Here is a 22,811-nt window from a genome sequence, read left to right as displayed (position 1 = left end):
CTCCAGCTCCTTGGAAACGCCATTATACTCCTTTCTTCTTTGACTATGACTGCTTTCGATTCATAATATAAGTACTTAATGCTGTATTTGTCCCTCTGTGTCTGATTTCACTTAGCATATGTCCTAGTATCAACTGTTATTTAATATCTAATGATAGAAATCAAGGTCAATGGGCATGTTAGATAAGAAAAAAGATACCTTTAAAATGTTTCATTATTTTTTTAGAGAGAGAGAGCACACATGGGGGAGAGGGGGAGAGGGGGAGAGGGAGGGAGAGAGAGAGAGAGGGAGGGAGGGAGGGAGGGAGGGAGAGAGAGAGAGAGAGAGAGAGAGAGAAAGAGCGAATCTCAAGCAGGGAGATTCAGAGTGGAGCCAGATACAGGGCTCTATCCCACTATCCTGAGATCATTTTTGAGCCAAAATCAAGTATGTGGATGCTCAACTGACTGAGTCACCCAGGTGACCTGGAAAAGATTACTTTTTGAGTAATTCTCTTTTCTCAAAGAAATGGCCTCAATTGTATCCCCCATCCCTGCTCCAATCCATACACTGAAGCAAAAATCCCCCAAGTGATGGTGTTTAGAGATAAAGCCTTTAAGAAGGTAACTAGAATGAAATGAAGTCATAAAGTTAGAGCCTGAATCCAATAGAATAGGGACTTCAAAGAAAAGCGAGAGACACCAGAGAAATCTCTCTCCAGGTGTGTCCCCTGGAAGGGCCATGTGAGGACACAAGAAGGCTGCTTCTGCAAGCCAGGGAGAGAACTTTGGCCAGAAGCAAAGCTGATGGCACCTTGATCTTGGACTTCTACCCTTCTAACTCTAATAATTTCTAGTGTTTGAGCCATGCCATATGTGGCATTTTGTTACGGCAGCCCAGGCAGACAAAAATAGTGGGATGTGACAAACTCTTGAGAAACCTAAAAATGGCAAACTTGATTCCCATTGAACATGCTGTTGGATCCTTACTTCCACTAATTGGAACACTGTAATAAAGAGGAAAAAGGGCCCACAGTAGCTGTTTTTAATGATAATAGAGTTACTGTTTTATATATCTGGCAGCATTGAACTGATCCGGGTCAACACTTCAGGAAGAAAAGGAAGAGGTGTTTTGATGTGTTGCCTTCCAGAGAAACTTGTACCCTGATTAATACAAACACAGTGTTATTACTAGAGACAATGTATACAGCTTAAAAGAGCTGGTTAGTAGAATCATCTTTGAAAAGAATCAAGATAATTTTTGAGAGTGTAGCATCAAAAAGGGGAAATGGCTTGACTTGTCAGTGATGTATGAGGGACAATGGAAAACTACTCATCACTTTTAAAATAAGCCTCTACAGTTGCTAAGAACTTATCATGTAAGAAAAAGTTATCTACAGAAGAAATTTCAAATTAGACTATTGTAAATAATATAAAAATAAGCTGCTGATGAAAAAATTAACTCTGTTGGGGGTTATGGAAAGGATTCGTTAAAAGGATGGGTAGAAGTTAATCCATTCTTGAAAGTAGCCATGGAGAAAGCAGGTCTGGCAGGTGGAAAGGCAAAGGAGAGGGCTTGGGCTCAGAAAAGGTAGGAATCAAACGCTGAACCTGAGGAGACTGTGGTGGCTAGAAAACTGAAGTGTTGGGCAAGAGGGGTGGTCCAGAGAAAACACTACAGAGGCATTAAGAGCTACAGACAGGAACTTTATATTAAGAATACATTTTTTTTTTCGGAAGTATTATGGATCATAATAACACCTTGTCCCAGGTTAGAAGACATATTTCCCATAAAGCTCTACACTTGTCTTTAAGCTGCCCTTTCCTATATATTTATGTGTAGAGTTCCTACTACTTGCCTAGGTTGAAGAAGCCATTACATTCCAGCAGTTCAGCTTAAAGCAGGAGAAATAGGTGAATAAGAAGACCATTACAACTCCATGTAGGGCTTATTAATGGCAAAACTACCTTTGCGCAACATTATTCAAATAGGAAGCCAACCATTAATGATTTGTGCCCAAATCACACTTACACTAACCCAAAATACCAACCCAAATACAAGTCTGAGTTAATGTAATTTCAGTACAGAATCATCAGGTAAGAGCATGGACTCTGGACACAGCTGTCTTTTGTGGACAGAGACTCATCAGTAGGCCTAGCTTCAATGTTCTTTCATCACTCTTGAAATTCCTAATTGTATCTGTGAATTTGAGTTTTGTAAGTCAGTCCAGTGGGACAGTGAAACTTATCTCAATGGTTTAGACTTGGGTCAGTTTTGGTCCTGTCTCCCACATCCTCCAGTTGGATTCTCTGGCTTCCCACTTTCGTCTCTGCCCAGCAATCGCTGCAATCTTGTTCCAAAACATATGTCCCACCCTGAGTCCTGGTGTACAGGTCCCAGGCACCTGTAAAGGTCTGCACTAGATAAACCAATATCCCTGTGCTTGACATAACACTACATTAAATACCCAATATAAACACAGCACAGGTCAAGAAACATCATGCAGGGAATGAAAAACAAAACAAAAACAAAAAACCAATGTTTTCCTACTTTTTGAATGAAGGAGTCTTACATTTTCATTTTGCACTGGACTCCACAGATTTATGTAACCAGACCCTCGGTCCTGTGGCCGCTGTTGGTCCCAGCTAGGGAATATGGGTAAGATACTTGGCTCCTTGGAAGTCACTTTCCACATCTGTAAAATAAGAAAAGTTCCTATCTCATTGCATTTCTGTAGTTTGGATTTAATTTATGTAAAGCTTTTGCCCCAACCTATGTCTCATTTTAATAATCAATACTATCAGGTGTTAAGTATTAATTCAAAGATTATCTAATTCAGATTTACTACCTGTCTCCTCCATTTGCAGGCTAATACTTCAAAACAGTCATTCTCTTAGGCAATTGCAAATGTGCTTTGAGAGTTTTGCTTCAAATGTTCAATAGTTTTCTTTCTGGTGTCCCTTTCTACAGGGAAGATCTATTTAAACTATTACATTATTATTAAATCTATTTGATGGTTCATTATCGAAATTCAAACCTTGTTATGCAGCAAGTATATGTCCATGCTTCAGCTATAGTATAAGTTGAATCTAATTAGGGCTCCTTGCGAGAAGCGCAAGAGTATTCACAAACGCCAGATAAAAAAAATTCGGTGCAAAAATTGGCCTGCCAACTGTTCCTTTAAGAAAACGTCCTTTCACTCCCATTGGGACACAAAAACAAGGTCCTTAAATGCCGGGGCACGTCTAGCAACGAATATAATAAAGTAAATAAGCATCTTGAAAAACTAAATTTGCCAAGAGCTAGCCGGGCGCCCTCTGGGCCACCGCCGCAGGCTCGGTTTCCATAGGAACGTGCAGTTCCGGCGCGTAGCACTTCACTCCGGAAGTCGTTCTCACTCACTTCCGTTCTGTCCCTGAAAGAGTCAATCTCCCTGTTAGTCAAGCGTTGTCGCGAAAGGACGGTGGTCGATGAGTTTTGGGCCGCAGAGCTCGCCGTAGAGGGGCGTGGCGACGCAACTGCGCTTTGGCGTGTATAATTCACGTGCTGGTCGCCGCGCATCTTCTGAAACCGACCATGGCTCAACCGGGGAGTCTAAACCTCAATAACGAGGTAGGCGCCGAGGTCTGGGAACTTGTGGGGCTGCTCTTTAGTATCCCCGACGAACGGCTCCTTTGGGGCTCCTTTGGGTCTTTGAGACGCGCGCTTGGTCTCCTGGGGGCTAGGGTAGGGAGTCCCTACTGGAAGGAGTTTCTGGACGGGCCCTGGCCATATTACCGGAACTCGGAGCCTGGCCACAGTAACTTCCCTCCGGGGTTCCGAGGTGGCTGAAGCAAGAGACCTGTCTCTGGCCCTCCGGCCCCATGAATTTTTTATCTCTGAGACGTTGGGAAGGTCATTTAATCTTTATATTCACTGTCCCCGTTTGTCATTCGAAGCTCATGATCGTACTTTTCCCGCAAGGTTGTTGTGAGAAATTGATTGGAATACGGGGAGCGTTTGCGCAGTGCTGGACAGCTAATAAACTCTCATTAAGCATTGCCCGACTTTTTTTTGGGCGCTGACAATGAAGGCGGGGGTTCAGAGTTATAGCTTATGCTAAAAGATTGCTGATCTTCAATGAGATCGTGCCTTTTGTAAGGATGTACGCTCAATACCATGTTTCTTACTGCAACGACTGTCCCATTTCTCTCCTTCCATTTGCAGCAAATTTTTAAAAAGAGTTGCTTATGGTTGCTGCCCCTAGTTCCCCTTCTCTTGTTCTCTCTTAAACTCAGTCGGAAACCAGGTATTTGCTCTTATTATTGCTAACGGAACGTTTCAGTGTCACTAGGCTGCCATTTCTGCCGCTGTCCCCTTTCCCGTTTCTGGTTCTATTGAAGGAAGTCCTGAGACAACTGTAGAGTTAAAAGTAAGCTGGAGAAGCAGGAATCCAATGGGGACCTCACAGCTCCTGCAAAGGAGCTTCCTTATCCTCCATTCAGTGGCTGTGTGTTTGCTGTGAGCACGACCTGCTGTTCACCTCCTACAGATGTGTGTAGACATACTTTACTTTTAGGCAACCTGTAGGTTGCAACTCAGGAAAAGGCTAAGCAACACCTACCTATGGTAGAGAAAAATGCCCAGAAAGACAAGTAGTGCAGAAAAGTTTCCAAAGAAGGCAAAATGAAGTGATTGTTCTTTGTCCTCAAGGATCTTACCTATTGCCTTGCAGTGCATAATTCAGTGAAGAGGAAGAAGGCATTCGGGGCAAAGGGACTGGTATAAGCCAAGAAATGGCAGTAGGGACCCCCCATGGGTGGTCTGCGGCTAGATAATGCTCCATTTTGATGAGAACTTGTGGGATGAAATAGGAAATGAAACTAAAATACATTACTACCTTACTGCCAGGCTAATAACTCTGGATTTCACGTGGCAGTGGAGTACAGAATATATCTAAGGTGGAAATTCTGAATATGCTTAGCATATATTCATAAACATACATTATACTTTCAAATACATGGAAGGAAACATCTACAAAGGGAAAAGCAAGCATAGGTTGTCTACAGAAAAATTGAGAAACATCCCAAAATTTAAGACAGCCAATTTGAAAAACATATATAGCAAATGTGACAGATAAAGGGCTAATGTCATTACTGTAAAATAGTTAAGATAAACCATCTTTAGAAAATTGGTACAAGAAATGAATGAACAATTTCTCCCAGGAAGAAACATATCAGAAAAAGAGTTTATGTTCACTATCTTAATCTATTACTTTTTCATCCTAGTCCCAGTTTTATCTCTGACCAGAACTACTTACTAGCCTTCCAACTACTTTTCCTTGACTCTTCTCTCGCTCTAGTCTGTTCTTCATAGCCTAGCTGGAGTGAGTGCTCGCTTCAAATTAGAAATCTAATCATGTGACTCACTTGCTTACAGCCTATTTGATGGCTTCCTCTTGCTTTTGGTAAAGACCTGCCTAAAGAAGGCCAGTCTCCTCTCTGTCTTATAGTACATCACTGCCTCCTGCCCCTCACCCGCTTCAGCCTCAGGGGCCTTCATCCACTAGGTAGTGTGGCACACTTACACCTCCTTTGCACATATTCTCCCTTATACCCCAAACTGCTTTTCCTTTCATTAGTCCATTTCATATTTCTACTTTATTTGTTATTTTCTCAGGAAAACTGAGATTGACTTTATCCTTTTATCCTTTCTATAAGCATTTGTAACACCATTTACTTCCTTTTAGCATTTGTAACAGATGTGCAGTGTGTGTGTGTGAATGTGAGAGAGATTTCTTACACCCTCCATTTATCTTGAAGCTTTTGCTCATCATCATATCCTGTGTACTGACCTGTTCAGTGAGTAACTTGAGCCATCATTTTTATGATTCTCAGTAATTTAAATTAGCTCTCCTTACCTGACATTTAGGAATTCACGGATCCAACAATTGCCTGAAATGATGTGTAAATTGATCTTTGTATGTGCGTCTTTAGGGAGAAAAAAAAGTCCGTCGGTTTCAACAGGTTCTCTCTCTCTCTCTCTCTCTCTCTCTCTCTCTCTCTCTCTGTCTCTGTCTGTCTTTAAGTGTACTTATTTTGAGAGAACGTGCGAGCAGGGGAGTGACAGAGAGGGAGAGAGAATCCCAGGCGGACTCCATGCTGTTAGCCTGGAGCCTGACACAGGGCTCAATCCCATGAACCGTGAGATCATGACCTGAGCCAAAACAAAGGGTCAGACGCTCAACTGAGCCACCCACGCGCCCCAGATTCTCAAATATTTATAGATCTCTAGTATCATTTTTGTGATATTGATAACTCATTATCTGTGAAATGTTTTTAATTAAGACTTTTTCTTTTAAAAAGTTATGTGGCCATCTAATTTATAGCATATTTAATTTCCCAAAATATCTTCTGTGGAAATAAAAAGACTGCCTGCACAGGCACCTATTATTTTAAGCTGACTTTCAGTGTCTTGTACCTGTAATATTTTTATTTTTTTCCAAAATTTTCCAAGGAGAAAAGCTGACATTTATAGAAGACTTCCTGATTCTCAGTTCTTAAAAGGACGTTTGTTCTTCAGTATGTAAAATCTTACCTTGTTAATTTTACCTTTGTTTTTCTTTTAGAAAAATCAGTTTTTACTTCATCTTATTATTTATTACATGTTTTATTTTGACCAGTACTTTATGTGGACTTCAAAATGAGACTATCCAATTGACTTATTTTAGCAGCTTCCCTAACTAACTTTAATTATTGTATCTAGTTTAATTATTGTACCTAGTTTGTACCTAGAACCTGATTAATGGACCTAGGTAACAGTGAGTAATAGTGTTGGGCATATGGTAGTATGAGTAGCTCAAATTGAGTTATTTCATGTTCACATGAAGGATGGAAATGTCCTAACTATAGACTTTTTTTTCCCTCTCCATTAGAACTAGAGAAAGGATGCACAATTGGAAACAAAGTGCCCTAGCATTTAGTGAGTACAGAATTTGCAAAACTAGAGCTGGTTTTACTCCAGTCGTCTCTTTCTTTAGGCAGCAGTGAGATGCAGAATCAGAATTAGGAGGTGAAACAGTCAGATCATGTACTTTAATTCCCTAGGAGGGCCAAGGACCTTGATGTGAAACAGATTATTCCTGAGAGCACATTACCAAGAAGCTCATTAGGAAATTTCTCTCTACCTCCTCTTAGATCCTAAAGGTAGAAACAAAAGTGCCACAGAACAGAGTGATTTGTCTCCATGTGTTGTAAAAGATAAGAATGTCAAGAACCATGTTTGTATGTACTTTTTGAAGTTACAAAGCTCCTCGTTCGTAATTGAGTGTGTAGTACCTTTCAGTACTTTTTACTGAAATAGTAAATCAGAGTCTGTCCAAGAGAAGGAAGCGTTTTCTGTTTGGTTGTTAAACTATGCTGAGAAGTTTTGCTAGGTGGCAGCAAATGCTCAACGATACAGTTGTAGATAATCACCAAGCATTCTGGAATTTTTAAATTGTTGCTCATCAAAAATAAAAAGTATAATTCAGCAGTAAGTTATCCAAATGGCCAAATTAGAAGCCCACTGTATAATCAGTACCACAATAATTGATAATAAGTTATCATACCATAATTAGCTTTGTCAACTATGAAATAGTTCAGTTATATGGAAAATGATAGAACATATGTCCCTATAATCTAATTCTTGGGTTTAGCAAGTGACAGTATTTTGCTATATTGCAATGCCTAATTTCACCCATCTTCTTCTCTGTTTCAGAAGTAATTCTTATTCCTTCAACGTTATTTTCTTATCCATATTTTAATTTAGTAGAGTATTTACCAGCATGTATTCTATGTACCCACAGTATTTGTGTTGTATATTTTTATACTTTACGTGCTACTGTATTAATGCAATGTCATACCATGTGTATCATTCCAAAAGTTACTTTTCATCACTTTCAGGGTTTACTCCTGATTATACATGCAGATGTCCTGCATTGATTTAGAATACCACATTGTGCTTTGTTTATATGCATTATTTTATGTCTTATGCAGCATTTTATAGGAAGGGTACTGTGAATGGTCCTGTGCATAGCCATTTCCTATTGTTGGAGATGTATCCTCTGGTTAGATTTCCTATAAGTAGGATTTTTGTCTGGATTGCCAGTTTCCTCCAGAAAGAGTACACCAGTTTGTAGTCCTCTATCAACAACACATGAGAGTGCCTATTTCACAACAGCCTCCTCGATATGATGTGTTGTGATTTTTTTTTTCTTTTGTGTGTGTGAGTGACACGATCTGATAGATGAGCAGTGAATAACCAGAAGTCTTAATGTACTCTAAGAAACAGGTGTGCTCAGATTTTTCTTAGCACTGCAAGCTCCGCTAGAGCAATACAAGGTCTAAGAAACAATTGTTTTCTGATAACCATGGGGTTTTGTTCTAGATTAATTTAAATGCATGGCAAAGTCAATAAATTACCAAAAGAGACTGGCTAGTAGTCTGGTTCTCAGATAGCTAACAAGAGTCCATTCAAAATAGTATTTATATTTGTCTTGGGACCGTAGTTTGCTCTCAGCTGTATAGATCAGAAACTTGCTATCATTGTCACCCCAAAAGTAGAGCTCGTTCTTTCAAAAGCAAATTCACGTTAACCATAGCTTATAAGAGACTATATAAATGAGAAAGCTAGTTTATGAAATACATATAATGAAGGACAATAACTGTCACATTGCAAAAGGTTCTTTGCTGATCTACACTGGCTGCACACAGTTCATTGCTGGGCTGTGACCCATCTGTCCCCATGATTGAGTTTTCCAGGACAAGTTGGATGACTTGTCTCTGAACTGGGGAATCCTTTGGAATCTCCTTGAATTAGACACTGCTAACTTTTGCTCTTTGTGGCTTCCTGTCCTGTGTTTACGTTGACTCTTCCCCGTATGCCCACATGTCTTTTCCCAAGCAGGTGTATTAGCTTTCACTTCATTTAGTTATGATCATATATATTTTTTTAATTTATTTCTGAGAGAAATGAGAATGAGAGACAGCATGAGCAGGGGAGGGTCAGAGAGAGAGGGAGACACAGAATCTGAAACAGGCTCCAGGCTCTGAGCTGGCAGTCAGCACAGAGCCCGACGCGGGGCTCAAACCCACAAACTGCGAGATCATGACCTGAGCCAAAGTCGGACGCCCAACCGACTGAGCCACCCATGTGCCCCAGTTATGATCATATTTTTGTACTGTCTCCTCAAGAGATGACCCAGATTATGTTACTGTGTTGAGATTTTACCAGGTTAACTGAGAGCATCCTCATGCTTAAGTTCTCATTGACACCTCACTTTTACCACATGTATCGTGTTGTGTGTGTGTCCGTGTGCGTGTGCGTGTCTTTTTCTTTTGCTCTTATAGATTAACTACACTTTTTAGCTGCTTGGAAGCCCTCAGCTTGGATTTGATGACGACCCACAGATTTGTCCTTGAGTTTCTTTCCTCAAGCTCTTTCCTTTTACTTTCCTCTTCTTTTTGTTTCTTCTTTGTCAGCACATTTCATTTCCATTATTATTCCCCTGTTTTCTCCTTGCTCTCTTTATTTATTGTTCCCTCCTTTCTCCCAGACAGTATCCTACTTATTTCACATTTCTAACAGTGATTGTTCTGTTTGCTTTGAGTTGGAAAACCCATGAACATTGCCCTTAAGTAGTGCATTGGCCTTCTGACAGGATTGAATGTTTTAGGCCTATTTGTTGACTTGTGGGTTTTCTGTCAACCAACTTTGTAATTCCTAGGTGCAAATGAATTTTTCTTTTGTAACTAAGAGGCTCCTGGTACCTGTTTGTCAGTTTTGCAAAACTAAAGTTAAAGGCTTGAAGAAAGCTAAGTGCTTGGGGTAAGCGGTTGTGAGAAAAATAAAATTATGATTCCATTGTTTCATAAAATGAATGTACTTATTTTTCTAATATAGTAATCAAATTTTCCTATTGCTTGCATAGAAATACTGGAAAAGTCGAGAAATTAGAAACACATTTTTTGGTGTTGGCATGAAACTACATACGTAAAGCATTCCCTTTTCATTTAGAATTACCTAATGCAGTAATGACAAACATAGTGCTTCTTAAATCGGAATTTTAAAATTGGAGTATTGGGGCGCCTGGGTGGCTCAGTCCGTTGAGCGACCGACTTTGGCTCAGGTCATGATCTCATGGTTCATGGGTTCGAGCCCCGCGTCGGGCTCTGTGCTGACAGCCAGCTCAGAGCCTGGAGCCTGTTTCAGAGTCTGTGTCTCCCTCTTTCTCGGACCCTCCCCTTCTCACACTGTCTCTCTCTCTCTCAGAAATAAATAAACTGTTAAAAATTTTTTCTAAAATTGGAGTCTTGCTTTCCCATGACTGGAATGGAACTAAGGACCACCTTTGCTCACCGTAGTTTATTAGTTACATTTGGCTCACAGCAGTTAGCAAATAGCATATAATCACTTCATGCAACTCAGGTTACAGCAATTAGAAACAGTAGTTAATATATTTTAATGTATAATTTATCACTCACTATCCATTTATTTTATAAATGACTTTCAAAAAAATGTGTCCTAAACCCCCACTTTGCTGTGTATGAAATGTAAGCTTGATTTCTCACTTCAACCTAGTCTAAATGGCTTTTTATTTGTGCAAGTATAATTTTTTTCTCAATCTAACTTTTTTTCTCAATCTAAATAAATCCCAAAGAGGTTAGCATATCTAGTGGGAAAGAAACCTGATTACTCTGCACTTTGTTAATATATTTTACATTTGGAGCAGTGAATGAGCAAGTGAGTATTGTAACTTTTCTGGTCACTTAACACATGTTTATTGAAAAGTTAACAGTATACCATTGCTGTATTAGGTGTTAAGATGTCATATTGACTAAAACCAGATGCTTGGTCTTTATGGAATTTATAACCTACTGGGAAAAAGACACATTAGATTGTAATTGTATTACAAGTAAAATATTAAACTTAAAATAACATGATAAGTTCTAGGAGCACTTGTAAGTGTTTATATAGGAGTATTTTGACCCTTTCTGGAAAGCCAGGAAAGATTTTACTGAGAAATGACAGTTGAGCCAAAATCAGGAGGATAAGAAAGAGCGTGCCTACCAGAGGAAACAGCAGGTGTAAAGACTTGGTGGTAGGTGGGAGCCTGGTGAGGAGCAAGGACCAAAAGAAGCCTCGTGTGACATTCCAAGACCAACTGGAATCCACCGAAGAGAATAAAGTAAAGGTCTGTCATCAGATCTGTGTGTTAAAAAGTGTATTCTGACTGAGTTGTGGATAACTGGGTGGAAAGAGGCAAGAATGGATGTAGAGAAACCAGTTAGCAGTAACTCAGCCAAGAGCTAGGAGGTCAAGGTAGGGGAAGAAGTGGTACAGTTTGAGACATAATTAGGAGATAAAACTAACACAGCTCAGTAACAGAGTCATTGTGAGGGATTTAGCAAAGAGAGCCTCTTCTAATGAGCCCACAGTTTATAATTGAACAAAAGAACTGTTCTTTTTCCTGAAATAAGAAGCAACATAAAAGGAATCCAGTTGTGGGTAAGGAACATGAGTTCAGATGAGTTTAGGCCTGTTTAAAAGAAACTGTCAAGTAGACAGTTGCACACTTAGGTCTGGAGCTAAAAGAGAGATCTGAGCTGAACGCAGAAATTATTGAGTCATCTTTGTTTAGTTGGCAAATTACAGTATACATATGGGAGATCCCTTAGGGCTGGCAAGTATATTGTGGAAAGGAGAGTTGGGTTAGGATTGTGCTTTGAACTTATGACTGGTTAAAAGTGGATGAGCCTTCAGAGAAGACCAGGGCAGAGTGGCTAGAGATGATGAAGGGAATCCTGGAGAGGATTCTGTTACGGAAAGCAAGGGAAAGTGTTCAAGAAGGAGAAAGTGGTCAACAGTGTCGACTGCTGCTGAGACTTCAAGGGAGATGAAACCTGAAAAATTTGTTGGATTTTAGGGACTTTTAGAAATCATTAATGTCTTTTGTGACAGCTGTCAGCGGACTAATGGGAATGGAAATCCAACTGAAATTATGTGGTCCTTTCCAAGTGGAGATGTGGAGTTTGAACTCTCCGAAAGCTCGGCTCTGAGGTAATTGTAGAGAGAGGGTACTCCTACTGATGTTCACAATGAGGATGTTTTGTCTGTCTTATCTCTAGGGAAAATGACTCAAGCTTGATTAAAGATTAATAGAAACAAAAAACATTAATGGAAACATCCACGTAAGAGATGGACAGTGCTAGAGTAAAGGGATAGTCTATAGTAAGGGTTCTAAGAAGGCAGAAAAGATGAGTTCCAAAACATTACTTACTAGAACATTAACTTCCAATGCTATGTAGGAGAATTTCTTATATTGTAACTTTGTTAATAGAGGATGAATTTGCATTCCTGGTGGTAAGTGGTAGAAAGATGATGGTTCCCGTCTGATGTTCATTTTCTCCATGAAATTGGAAAAGAGAGGGGAAGAGGAAGGTCTGATGTTTAAGAGGGCAGACAAAGGTTTAAAATAGTCATTAGGGAAGGAATTAATTAGAAAAAAATATGATAGGATTGTTAAAACTATAGGGGCCATTTCAATTTAGTTGTGATGAAATTGAAGTAGATAGAATGTGTAAAGTATTTCCCAGCTATTGGGGTGCTGTGACAAAGAACTCAGGATAATGTTTTCATCCCGGATTAACTTAGAGGGATTTCTAAAAGGACAGTTAGGGGAGTTTAAGGTATTGGCAAGTGTTGATCATGCACATTGACCTGAATAAAAGGAGAGTTTAAAAGTAGAGGACTGATCATTTGAGAGACAGCATAGGAGTTAGTGAACTGATGGTCCCAGTGAAGTCAAAGACGGCTGTGGTGGGTAGACTAGAAAAAAGAAGTTTAAATAGACATTGTGATGTCTATTAATGTCCACTTAGTGTGGAGTAGTTGAGTTAATGGTTATAAAAAAATTATGAGTGGTAACAAAGACAGCAGTGTGACCGTGGAAGTGGGTGCTGAGATGGAATGAATAGTTTAGTTCATGAAGAAAGGAAGTCAAGAAGTGAGGATATAATAACGGATAGGTTGCGATATGAACATTTAGGTCACCTGGAATAGTGGAAAGCGTTAGGGAGGAAATAAATTAGAAGTTGGTTGCCAGTATCTTCAAAGAATAAAAGGGGGTGAATTATATTGAGGGTAAGAGAAGGTTTTATAGCTGAATGCAAGAGCCTTGAAGAGGCAGGATCATGTTGATACTGTTACTTGAGTAAGGAGAATTTGAGGGATTGTATTTGCCAGGTGTTCTTTCAAGGCCCAGAAAGCATCATGTAAGTCCTGTACGGCCCCTGTCCTCTAGGAGTGCCCAGACCTTAGATGGCCTCGGAGCGCCTGGGTGTCTTAGTCAATTAAGTGTCCGACTTTTGCTCAGGTCATGTTCTCACGGTTCATGGGTTCGCCCCGCATCGGCCTCTGTGCTGCCAGCTCAGAGCCTGGAGCCTGTTTCAGATTCTGTGTCTCCCTCTGTCTCTGACCCTCCCCTGCTCACGCTGTTTCTCTCTCTCTTTCTCTCTCAGAAATAAATGAAACATTAAAAAAATTAAAAAAAATATTTGGCCTCATGAGCAATTAGAGACTGTTCACTGCAGTAGATGCTACCTACAAGGTATAGTAGGGACATGAAGGTCACAGGAGTTATCTGTATCTGAAGGAGTCATCGGAAATTTTCTCAAAAAAGATTTTATCTGAACTGGATTGTATATAGTTCTTAAAGTGGAGAAGGCAAGAAGGACATTATGAAAGGAATGATAGATTATATGACTCCTAATAATTATAGATGGAATACAAACTCAGAATGATAGCATCCCATTGTACTAAGTACTGTTATTAACATGTAGTTCTTCATTATTAGAATATTTCCATTTCTTGGCCGATCTTTCTGTTTTTTCATTCTTAGAGTTCAACACTCTTGTCTGATAGGATGATTTAAAGCATCTGTCAGTGTGTGTGTGCGTGTGTGCACGCACCCTTGTGTTTCTCACATCTCTTTTAAAGTTATGCTTGAATTTGTTACTGAAAACAAATGCAAGGGATGCTGCAAAAATAAGGAAAATGTTACCACTTTCACACGTTTGTTTTTGATAATATAAACACTCAGTAAATTAAATTCCTACCAGTATAGGTGAAGCTCTGTTTTAAACCAGAGTGGGAAGATGAATGTGATGCTCTCTAATCTCAGGGAACTTACCATATATTATGTTCTGAGCACAAAACACAATTGCAGTGTTAAAATACTATCACTGAGAATGCTGTGACTTTTTAAAAAATTGTAAGTTGTTTCTCTTAAGTCCTCAGACACATTTTTAGAATGTTGCTTTATCCCTTCACTGTTGATGGAAGAAGTTGGATTTCATCTAACTGTGACTATGCTTAAAAATTCAGTGAGAGGGACTAGACTTAATCTCTAATATTGAGACTCAAACTAAAGTGTGTTTCTCCTTGAATGAAGAGAGAACCTTTCTAATTTTGGTTTCATTCCTCAAAGGTTGTGAAGATGAGAAAAGACGTGAAGAGAATCCGAGTTCTGGTTATCCGAAAACTTGTCAGGAGTGTTGGCAGGCTCAAGTCAAAAAAGTTAGTCACTTGAAGTCATGGTCCTATGACTAATGAAATGTCAGAAGTTGTTTTTATTCGGTATTTACAAAATCTGAGGGTGGGACCCGGAGGAGTAATTACGTATCTTACTCATACAGCACTTTGTTTAATACAGAGAGGGGATCTGAGTGGGATATAGTGTGCTGTGTCAGCCCATCTGTGCATGGACTGGGCCACGTTCGCTTAAGATACACGATGATTTCTGCTGTGATTTTCTACACAGCTCTCCCTTTTGGCCTTTGCAGAATGAGAGTCCTTCAGAGTTACTTCTGTGGTTTATGCGATTAGAAGTTATTTTAAGATGTTTCATGTTTAATAAATCTAGTAATACCTTGAATCAGTCATAAAAATTTTCTATCATTTTATCCCCTGAATTGCTAATTAAGTTGAAATCTTTAGTTCCTTATGGAAGTGTTTATCAAAACATTGCTTTCCCCTTATTTTTAAATATTTTGTAACCTAGTCACGAATATTAGAGTAAACCTGTGACTTATAGTTCTTATGTTTAATATTAAGCATGAATAGTCTTCAGATAATTTTGTTCCCCCTTAATTTCTTGTTCTTTCTATCATAAATAACCGTCTTTCTGATGTAACCAGCTATTTTCCTGTATTCCTTTAATTGCAGAGAACAAAATTTTGTTGAATAAAATTGTATCTAGCCTTTAATGGTAGCTCATAAGCCTGTGTTACATAAAATGCAATGTGCCATTAATCAGTTGATAAAAAAACTATTATTTGGCCTTCCCATTAAGGAATTAGAAGGCAAACTGTCTCTTAGTAGTAATAGTCATTAATACAGTGCCAGATGATGCTTATAATTTGCCAGAATCTTGGGTTTGTTGATGGAATTGGGGTATGTTAGGCAGTGGATGTGCAGGACAATGCAGGATGATAGTGTTTGTTATTTAAAGATTTATTATGCTCTTCTTAAAGAAATGAGGACTTCCCATTATGACTTGAGTCTAAAATAAATGCTTTTCCTGGCTGTGTATTGTCATGTAATTTTTACAGGGGCACTGAAGAGGCACTGTTAAAAAACCAGAGACGAGCACAACGATTGCTTGAAGAAATTCATGCGATGAAGGTCAGGCTTTGGGTGAATGTGAATACATATGTGTGTTTCCATTTCTCCTCTCCATGTGCGTGTGTGTGTGTGTGTGTGTGTGTGTGTGTGTGTGGTGTTAGTTGTTTGAATATTACTGCCAGTTGACTGAGACTTATTTTTATGGGTCTGTTTGGTGAAGAATGTATCACATTTAGAAAATTGTAGTATGTTTAAGCTTACATTTTTCCATGTTTTTTACTGAAGTTGTTAAAGCCTTAGAGTAATTTGCATCGAAACTAGGCCAAACTAAACTCATCTATGTTTAATAATGCCTCATGCCTAAGATTTTTATTTTTTACTCCAACTTCACACATAAAGTCCAGGTTAAGTTCTAGAATTAAAGCATTGATGCTCTTTGGTAATGCGAATGGTGATGTTCGTGGCTGACATCATGCTCTGCCTATTGCCAGCTCAATAAATTTTTGTGTGGTGGTGTCAGCATTTTATTCAGCTCTGTAGTAACTTGAAATAAAATTAGTGCTGGACCAAAATGATCCGTATTTTTGTTTCTTTCAGCCAGACTCTTCACTAGCATAATTTTTAGGTCTTCTCACTGCTCTTACTTTGTGGAAACTTTCATTTACCAAATGACATAGTATTAAATGTCTGGGAGACTGTTTTATTGCAGAACTTAAAGACAACATTTGGTACCAGCAATTATCTTAATTGCAGGGTCATTTTGCATGTATGTTTGACTATTACATTTTGGTATAACTTACAAGTTTAGGTATAGATAAAAAAGCAAAAGAATTCTCTAACAATATTCTCTTTGAGTTAGATCATCAAAGCTTCTCACCATTTTTTCCTTTTGAAGGTATTGTAAGATGTTTTATAAGACAAAGTTATCACAGTTAATCTGATTAGAAATAAAGGTAGGACATGATTCTTCTTCGTGTGAATCTTCTTTATGTCTCTTTGGTGGGGTAATTTTATGTATGTACACAGGTCTACAGAATTCATGGAGTCCATTTGATATGTCTTTCCTTTCTCAGAGTTTTAATCCGTGTTTTATCTAGTCATTTAGTCAAAATATTCTTTATATGACTCCTAGTTACTATTGGTGTCATTATGGATTACACATCCTGTAGGCTTTTTCATAGACTTTTTTTTTTCTGTGAAATTCCTGTGAGAAATAAAATCTTTGGAGATTTTTGTTTTGAGTGTAACACCGAGATAGAAAATTAGGATTTATCTCTTTTTCTCTTTTACTGTCTCTCAACCAAGGTCCTTACTAAATTACATTCCTTACCTATACTTTTCCCTGTAATTTCTTCCGAATTATCATTTTTGCTGTCCTAGATTATTCAGATGCTTTGAACTACTGTATAACTGCTGATTTTATTTTACCCTGCAAAGGATGTTTTGTATACAATAAGCCTATATGCGGTGGATGAAGAGTTTGAGATTAAAATATATTCATTAATCTTCCCTTCTGTAGTTCTCAGTAATAAATTCAGTTAATTAAAGAGAAGAGGCCTATTTGATCTGTATGTGAAAGTTGTTTTCTGTTATTCTTAAACCTCATCAGCAATAGGAAATCAGGCACAGTGATAATTAAAGTTTATAGGTTTACAGGATTGCTATGTCATTACCTTGTTTGTTTGCTTGTTTGTTTTCCTAGATGATGTAAGACCACTATGGAATTGTTGCCTCATAGAAAACTAAAATTTATTGCCTGTATATTCTTTGCAATTATTAGTTAATAAAATTTGCAAAATAGTTAATAAACATTTTATATATATATATATATATATATGTTTTGAATTCTTGGTACTAAGGGTCTAGATTGGTTACTCTGACATCAACTTCTTTCATAATGCTGTTTAAAAACTGGATTACATTTAAATGTAAGAACCAGAATAAAAGGTGTACTAGAAAGACGATATGCTTTTCTCACATTTGAAATTTTATTTCTCACTCATGAGTCTTTTACAGAATCAGTCTACTTTTCTAAAAAAAGCAAATCGTAGAGGATTTTTGAAAATTGAAAGGTCATGTGTGACTTCTTAAGGAAGTGTTCGTCATCTACATGGGAGTATCAAAGAAATAGTTACAAAACAGAAAACGTACAGTCTCAATTAAATTTGGAGGAAAACCTCTACATATTTGTTTTTCCAGATGAATTTTTTCTTTAGCTCATATGCCACTACATTTTTGTAGACTTGTTCATGACATATCCTCCTATACTTGCCTTCTATGATAATAGGGTATTTTGTTGCAAGCTGACTTCCTCAAGAAGAAAACCTGAGATATTTTTAGAAATGGGAGTTTGTATTTTCTGGCCAAGAAAAAAAAAAAAAAAGGCCAGATCTTTATGATAGTTTAAAATCATAGGTTCTAATTTTATAGACTGTAATGTAAGAATACCAAGTCTTTGCTGCCTTTTCTAATAGTATTCATACATTTAACTTTGATGTAAGTGTAAGTAGTATCTACTGAAACAGTTCCTTTTCTTTGGAAGTTTAAGTAGCTTATTAACTTTTACAGATTCCTGTTAGCTAGCTAGAGAAGGAGATTGTAAAATTGATATGTTCAGTGCAGTCAACCAAAATGTTCACAGAATTTCTTCTTAAGTAATAAAGGTAATGACTGTCTTATACTGAGCATTTGGTATGTGCCAGGTATTGTATTGTGTGTTTTATATTCATGATTTAATGAAATTGACATCGTTATTGTCTCAATCTTCCTGAATACAAAACTGAGGCTTAGAGAAGGTAAGCAGCTTGCCCAAGGTCAAATAGCTAGTAGGTGGTGGGCTGCTAGTTATTATGAAGTGAATAGAGGTAGGTACTTGATGGTGCTGCCTCAGTAACATAAGAATTTCCTGAAATATATCTAGATTCTGCACTCCCAGATGAGATAATGTAAACATGGTAGCTGTCCCCTAGAGGACATAATGCCCATGTTTTCGGATTCTTTAATTCCTCACAGCTAGATCATGTTCAGTTTCCTATATCTGCATGTTTTTTCTTGGTCCTCCTGGGGCTGTTACTCTTCCCTCTGCAAAGTTCTCCTGCACACTGAGAAGTCACATGTCCTAGGAGACCTTATTCTGCCTGCTACCCCTACTTCTGTGTTTTAAAACTTTCTGATTTTGTTTCATCCTCTATTTCTCACATGCTCAGGGCTGTTAACTCAAACCAGCCTTTGAGCTTGCATCAGCTGTTAGTATTGCCGTTGTCTCATGCCTCTTTATAGCCTGTTTCTAAGTGGTTGTCCTTAGTGGACCACAGATAGGAAAAATGGTGTAGATTATGATAGTATTTGTGCATATCATTTGAATTTCACCACAATTCTGTAAATCAGGCCTATTCCTATTTCAGAAGACCTGTTTAGAAGAGTTCTGGGCTACATACATCCACTCGATTGCAGGTTTATCATCACATATTTTCATATATTAAAATTTTATTTCTGGTTGTATTTGCTTTTTAAAAATTGGTGGTGAAGTTTCTCTGTAATTTGTACATTTAGGTTTTGGTTAAGTTTTCTCCTGTGAATGCTTAAAAGAACTTTTGCTATAAGATAAAAGATGGCTTATGTTTCCTGTAAGTATACAGTGTTAATTATTTGTATCAAATCAACACGTAGCTCACTTACTCTACTAACATTTTAGTATTTATTAACTTAAATTCATCTTAGATATAATTATTTTTGATAGTTCCATCTTTTGCTTATAAGCCAGTACAAAGATTCAGATCAGACTCATATTAGAGATCATATGTACCATCCAGCTTTACTAATAGCAGTCAGAACGCACATGAAGCAAGAAGAGAGATCTAGAACTCTGAGTGATTCCCCATGTCCATCTTTTTTATGTCAGGCACTTTGCGGCCCAGAGTAGATGAGGCCTTTAAATGAGGAAGTGTAGTGACAATAAACTATTTGTAAAAAAAAATTTTTAAAAAATGAAGAAGTGTAGTTATTACCTCATAGCAGAGAGCATTTAGATTTTGGAACTTGTCCATTCTATTCCCCAGGATTGTATAGTTGAAATGATTTTCTGCAGTGGCTCATGCCTCATAACTCTGTAGATTTTTGAGTTTGTTTACGGTAAGCATCCTTAAGGGACATCCTACTAAGAGCATTGTTTAGGTAAGGATTTTCCTCTTAACAAAAATCACTAATCTGTTTACCAGGAAGACCAGTTAACAGTATATTCTTATTAACAAGTACATTAAACTCCTTCACCTACTTTTCCTAGAGTTTCTTTCTGATAAAGAAAATGAATGGATCCCAGGACCACTGTTTTAATTTTTCCCTGATTTGTAATAGTCTTTTGGTTTTCTTTGTTTGTGTTTCTCTCCTCCTGTTTGGAGACTATGCCAAACCTATAGAAAACTTGTAATTGTACAATATAATAAGAATAATGGTACATTGTGTCATATTCATGTTTACTAATGTTGTTGAGTTCTAATCTTTTGGTTTAGATGTTGTCTCAAATGTCTCCATTTTAAAGGCACCTTTTTCTGTTTGCAGCTATTAAGTAAATTTGTGGAAGTAACAACTTTGAGACGATATGAATATCCTGTAGTCTTTCACCCAGTGATTGATGTTCTTTGGCTGAATCAGTCAACAGTATTTTTATTGTTTCTGTTTCTCTGTTGAGATTTTTTATTTCTCTGATAAAATTGTAATTCACTTAGGGGAAATTTTACAAATATATGCAGGTATATATCATTGAGGTTATTGATAATAGCCATTTTTGCCTCTGGAGAATGCAAATGTTTCTATGTTTTGGTTCTTCATATGAGGATGTTACCCTGGGCATTATGGAGGTCGGGTAGTAGAGATTCTGGGTTTGATTCATTTTCTGCAAAGGGTGGTTGTATTAGAAGTTAATGTTTTTAATTGGGTTTACCTACATACTTTGCCTCTTAGACATCAGCTCCAGCCTCCGTTCAGATCTTTTCTGTTTCAGTGACCCACTTGGAATTGGCTCTTCCGCATATTCCAGAACCATGCAGACTGCAGTTAGCCTTAGGCTGTACTCTGAAGAGGTGGAACTTATTTGTCAAGCTTCCCATCTTTACATTAGCTTAGTCAGCTTCGACTCCCTATCAGTCTTTCTGCTTTCCTTTACTTTCCATTACCTCCAGGCAGGGCTTTTTCTAGTCTGTCCAAGCTTTAGGACAGTTGCTGGGGGAAGTAAGCGACAAGGGAGTTAATTGTATTGATCTGTTAGTATCTTCATCTCATACCCAGAAATGAAGGCATCCAAAGCTGGAAGTAACTGTAACTTCCTGAGTAAAGAGACCTGAGCACTCCAAGACTCTCTAGGTTTAAATCTTAAGAGAGAGATGAGGAAGAATAAGTCCAAGAGATTGAGAAAGAATAGCCATGGGAGGAGAAGGAGCCAAGAGGGTTTGGTATCTAGGAAACCAAGGGACGCTTTCAGGACGGGAGTGATCAGCTAGATGTTTTTGGTGGTAGTGGCAGTGGTTGTGCTTTCAAAGTTAGCAGTATTAGTTTCATCGTGCAAGCTCCATTATTTGATGATGGTGATGATTGAGGAGTTTTTTTAAGTTGTAGCTCCTCTGTGGCCTAGCCTACTTTGCAGAACCGTGCTGACAGAACCAAAATGGGTGTTGTTCTTACTCATGTGATCCTAAGTTTGCCTTCCCTCCTCCCTGCCCCCATCCTGTTTCGTACCTGTGAAAAGATGTCTGACAACTTTGAAGGCTGAATTTGTTTCAAAGCCCTGCTTCTTCATTGCTGAAACCTAGAAGCTTCAGACAGTGGTCCAAGCATGGAAGAGGTATCATGTTTCTCTTTCTCATTTACCTCCCAAGTTCCTCGAGCATCTGTGCCTTATGATCTCTTATGGCGGTGGGGTCTGCAGCAATCCACACTGTGATTTGAAAGCACCTTTCATGTATTTATAGTTTTTATTAGGTTATTTTTCTGTAGTGCATTAAGGAAATCAAGCAGTAAGTGATTTCTTGAAACCTTGAGGTTACCTTTAAAGATCCCCAGTAAAAACTCAACATGATGTTCTTTCATAAAAGGCAGAAGTAGCTCTCTTCTGCAGAACATTTTAGCCATTCAGACACACATGAGGACAGTTCCACCTTCACGACTGTTTAATTTTTCTCCTTTATTTCTCCTTGTCCCATCACATCTTTTTCCCCACCTTGTTTGCTTTTCTTTTACTGTAGCTCCTGGTAATATCTGTTCTAGTGGACACTTTATTACATGGATAGCTCATACAATGGGTGAATGGGGAGACTGAGCAATGTCACATTCAGTGACTTTTGGACTAAGTTGAATCTGAAAAAACACCTGTTGTCGGAGAGGACAAGCGGTCTTACCCTGCTGAGGTCAGTAGGGGCTTTCTTTCGATGCCTCTGCCTACTTTGTCACTAGAACATGATAAAGTTTTTCCATCTAACACCCCTGTCTATAGGCGAAAAGAAAAATAAGTAAATATAAATTGAAAACTAAAAACCAGGAATCTAAGTCGTGGAGTTCAACTATAATTCAGGTGATGAACTTGGACCTCTCTCTAGGCTTCCATTTCATAACCATCAAATGAAGAAGATTGAATGGATTAGCTTTTAAAAAGTCATTTCCTGCTTCCCCATTCTGTTCTTTTATCTGAATTTGTTTACTCACAACCTTTTCTTCCCTGTCTCTTTCAGGCATGAGCAAAAGAACTGGCTTTGTAACTTTATACTGAGATAATATTTAGATTTTGAAGTAGTGTAGTAATTGGAATTTCTCTTTTAATTACAAAGCAACAATTGACCTGTTTTAACATATTATAATATCGCTTATATCTCTTCGATACCTATTTTACTAAATCAGCCATTCCTTATTTATTTCATATTTTTTGGAGAGTAAGGCCTTTCTAGACATTTACCCTTTTAAAAGTTAACTTTTGGGGCGCCTGGGTGGCTTAGTCGGTTAAGCGTCCGACTTTCGCTTAGGTCATGATCTCGCGGTTCGTGGGTTCGAGCCCCGCGTCAGGCTCTGTGCTGACTGCCGGCTCAGAGCCTGGAGCCTGTTTCAATCTGTGACTCCCTCTCTCTCTGACCCTCCCCTGCTCACGCTGTCTCTCTCTCTCTCTCCTAGAAATAAATAAAACATTAAAAAAAAAAGTTTAAAAAAAA

The 22,811-nt window shown here is 38.2% G+C and overlaps 1 protein-coding gene across 2 annotated transcripts in view; it reads left to right on the top strand.

Moving 5' to 3' along the window:
- Nucleotides 1-3,400: 3,400 nt before the first annotated feature.
- Nucleotides 3,401-22,811, top strand: part of SRFBP1 (serum response factor binding protein 1) — a 64,740-nt gene continuing 45,329 nt past the window's right edge. Inside the window, exons 1-3 of one of the 2 annotated variants that reach the window (XM_039216919.1) lie at nt 3,401-3,591; nt 14,486-14,574; nt 15,609-15,681. In XM_039216919.1, coding sequence (XP_039072850.1) covers nt 3,556-3,591; nt 14,486-14,574; nt 15,609-15,681 — 198 coding nt within the window. In that variant the 5' untranslated portion in view covers nt 3,401-3,555. The remainder of the gene's footprint in view (nt 3,592-14,485; nt 14,575-15,608; nt 15,682-22,811) is intronic. The other variant, XM_039216920.1, reaches the window with a different exon arrangement.

This window comes from Hyaena hyaena, unplaced genomic scaffold (genome assembly GCF_003009895.1).
Source record: "Hyaena hyaena isolate Hyena2069 unplaced genomic scaffold, ASM300989v1 scaffold_662, whole genome shotgun sequence".
NCBI classification, from domain to species: Eukaryota; Metazoa; Chordata; class Mammalia; order Carnivora; family Hyaenidae; genus Hyaena; species Hyaena hyaena.
The sequence above is the reverse complement of the archived record's forward strand: the minus strand, read 5'-3'. Positions and strand labels throughout refer to the sequence as shown.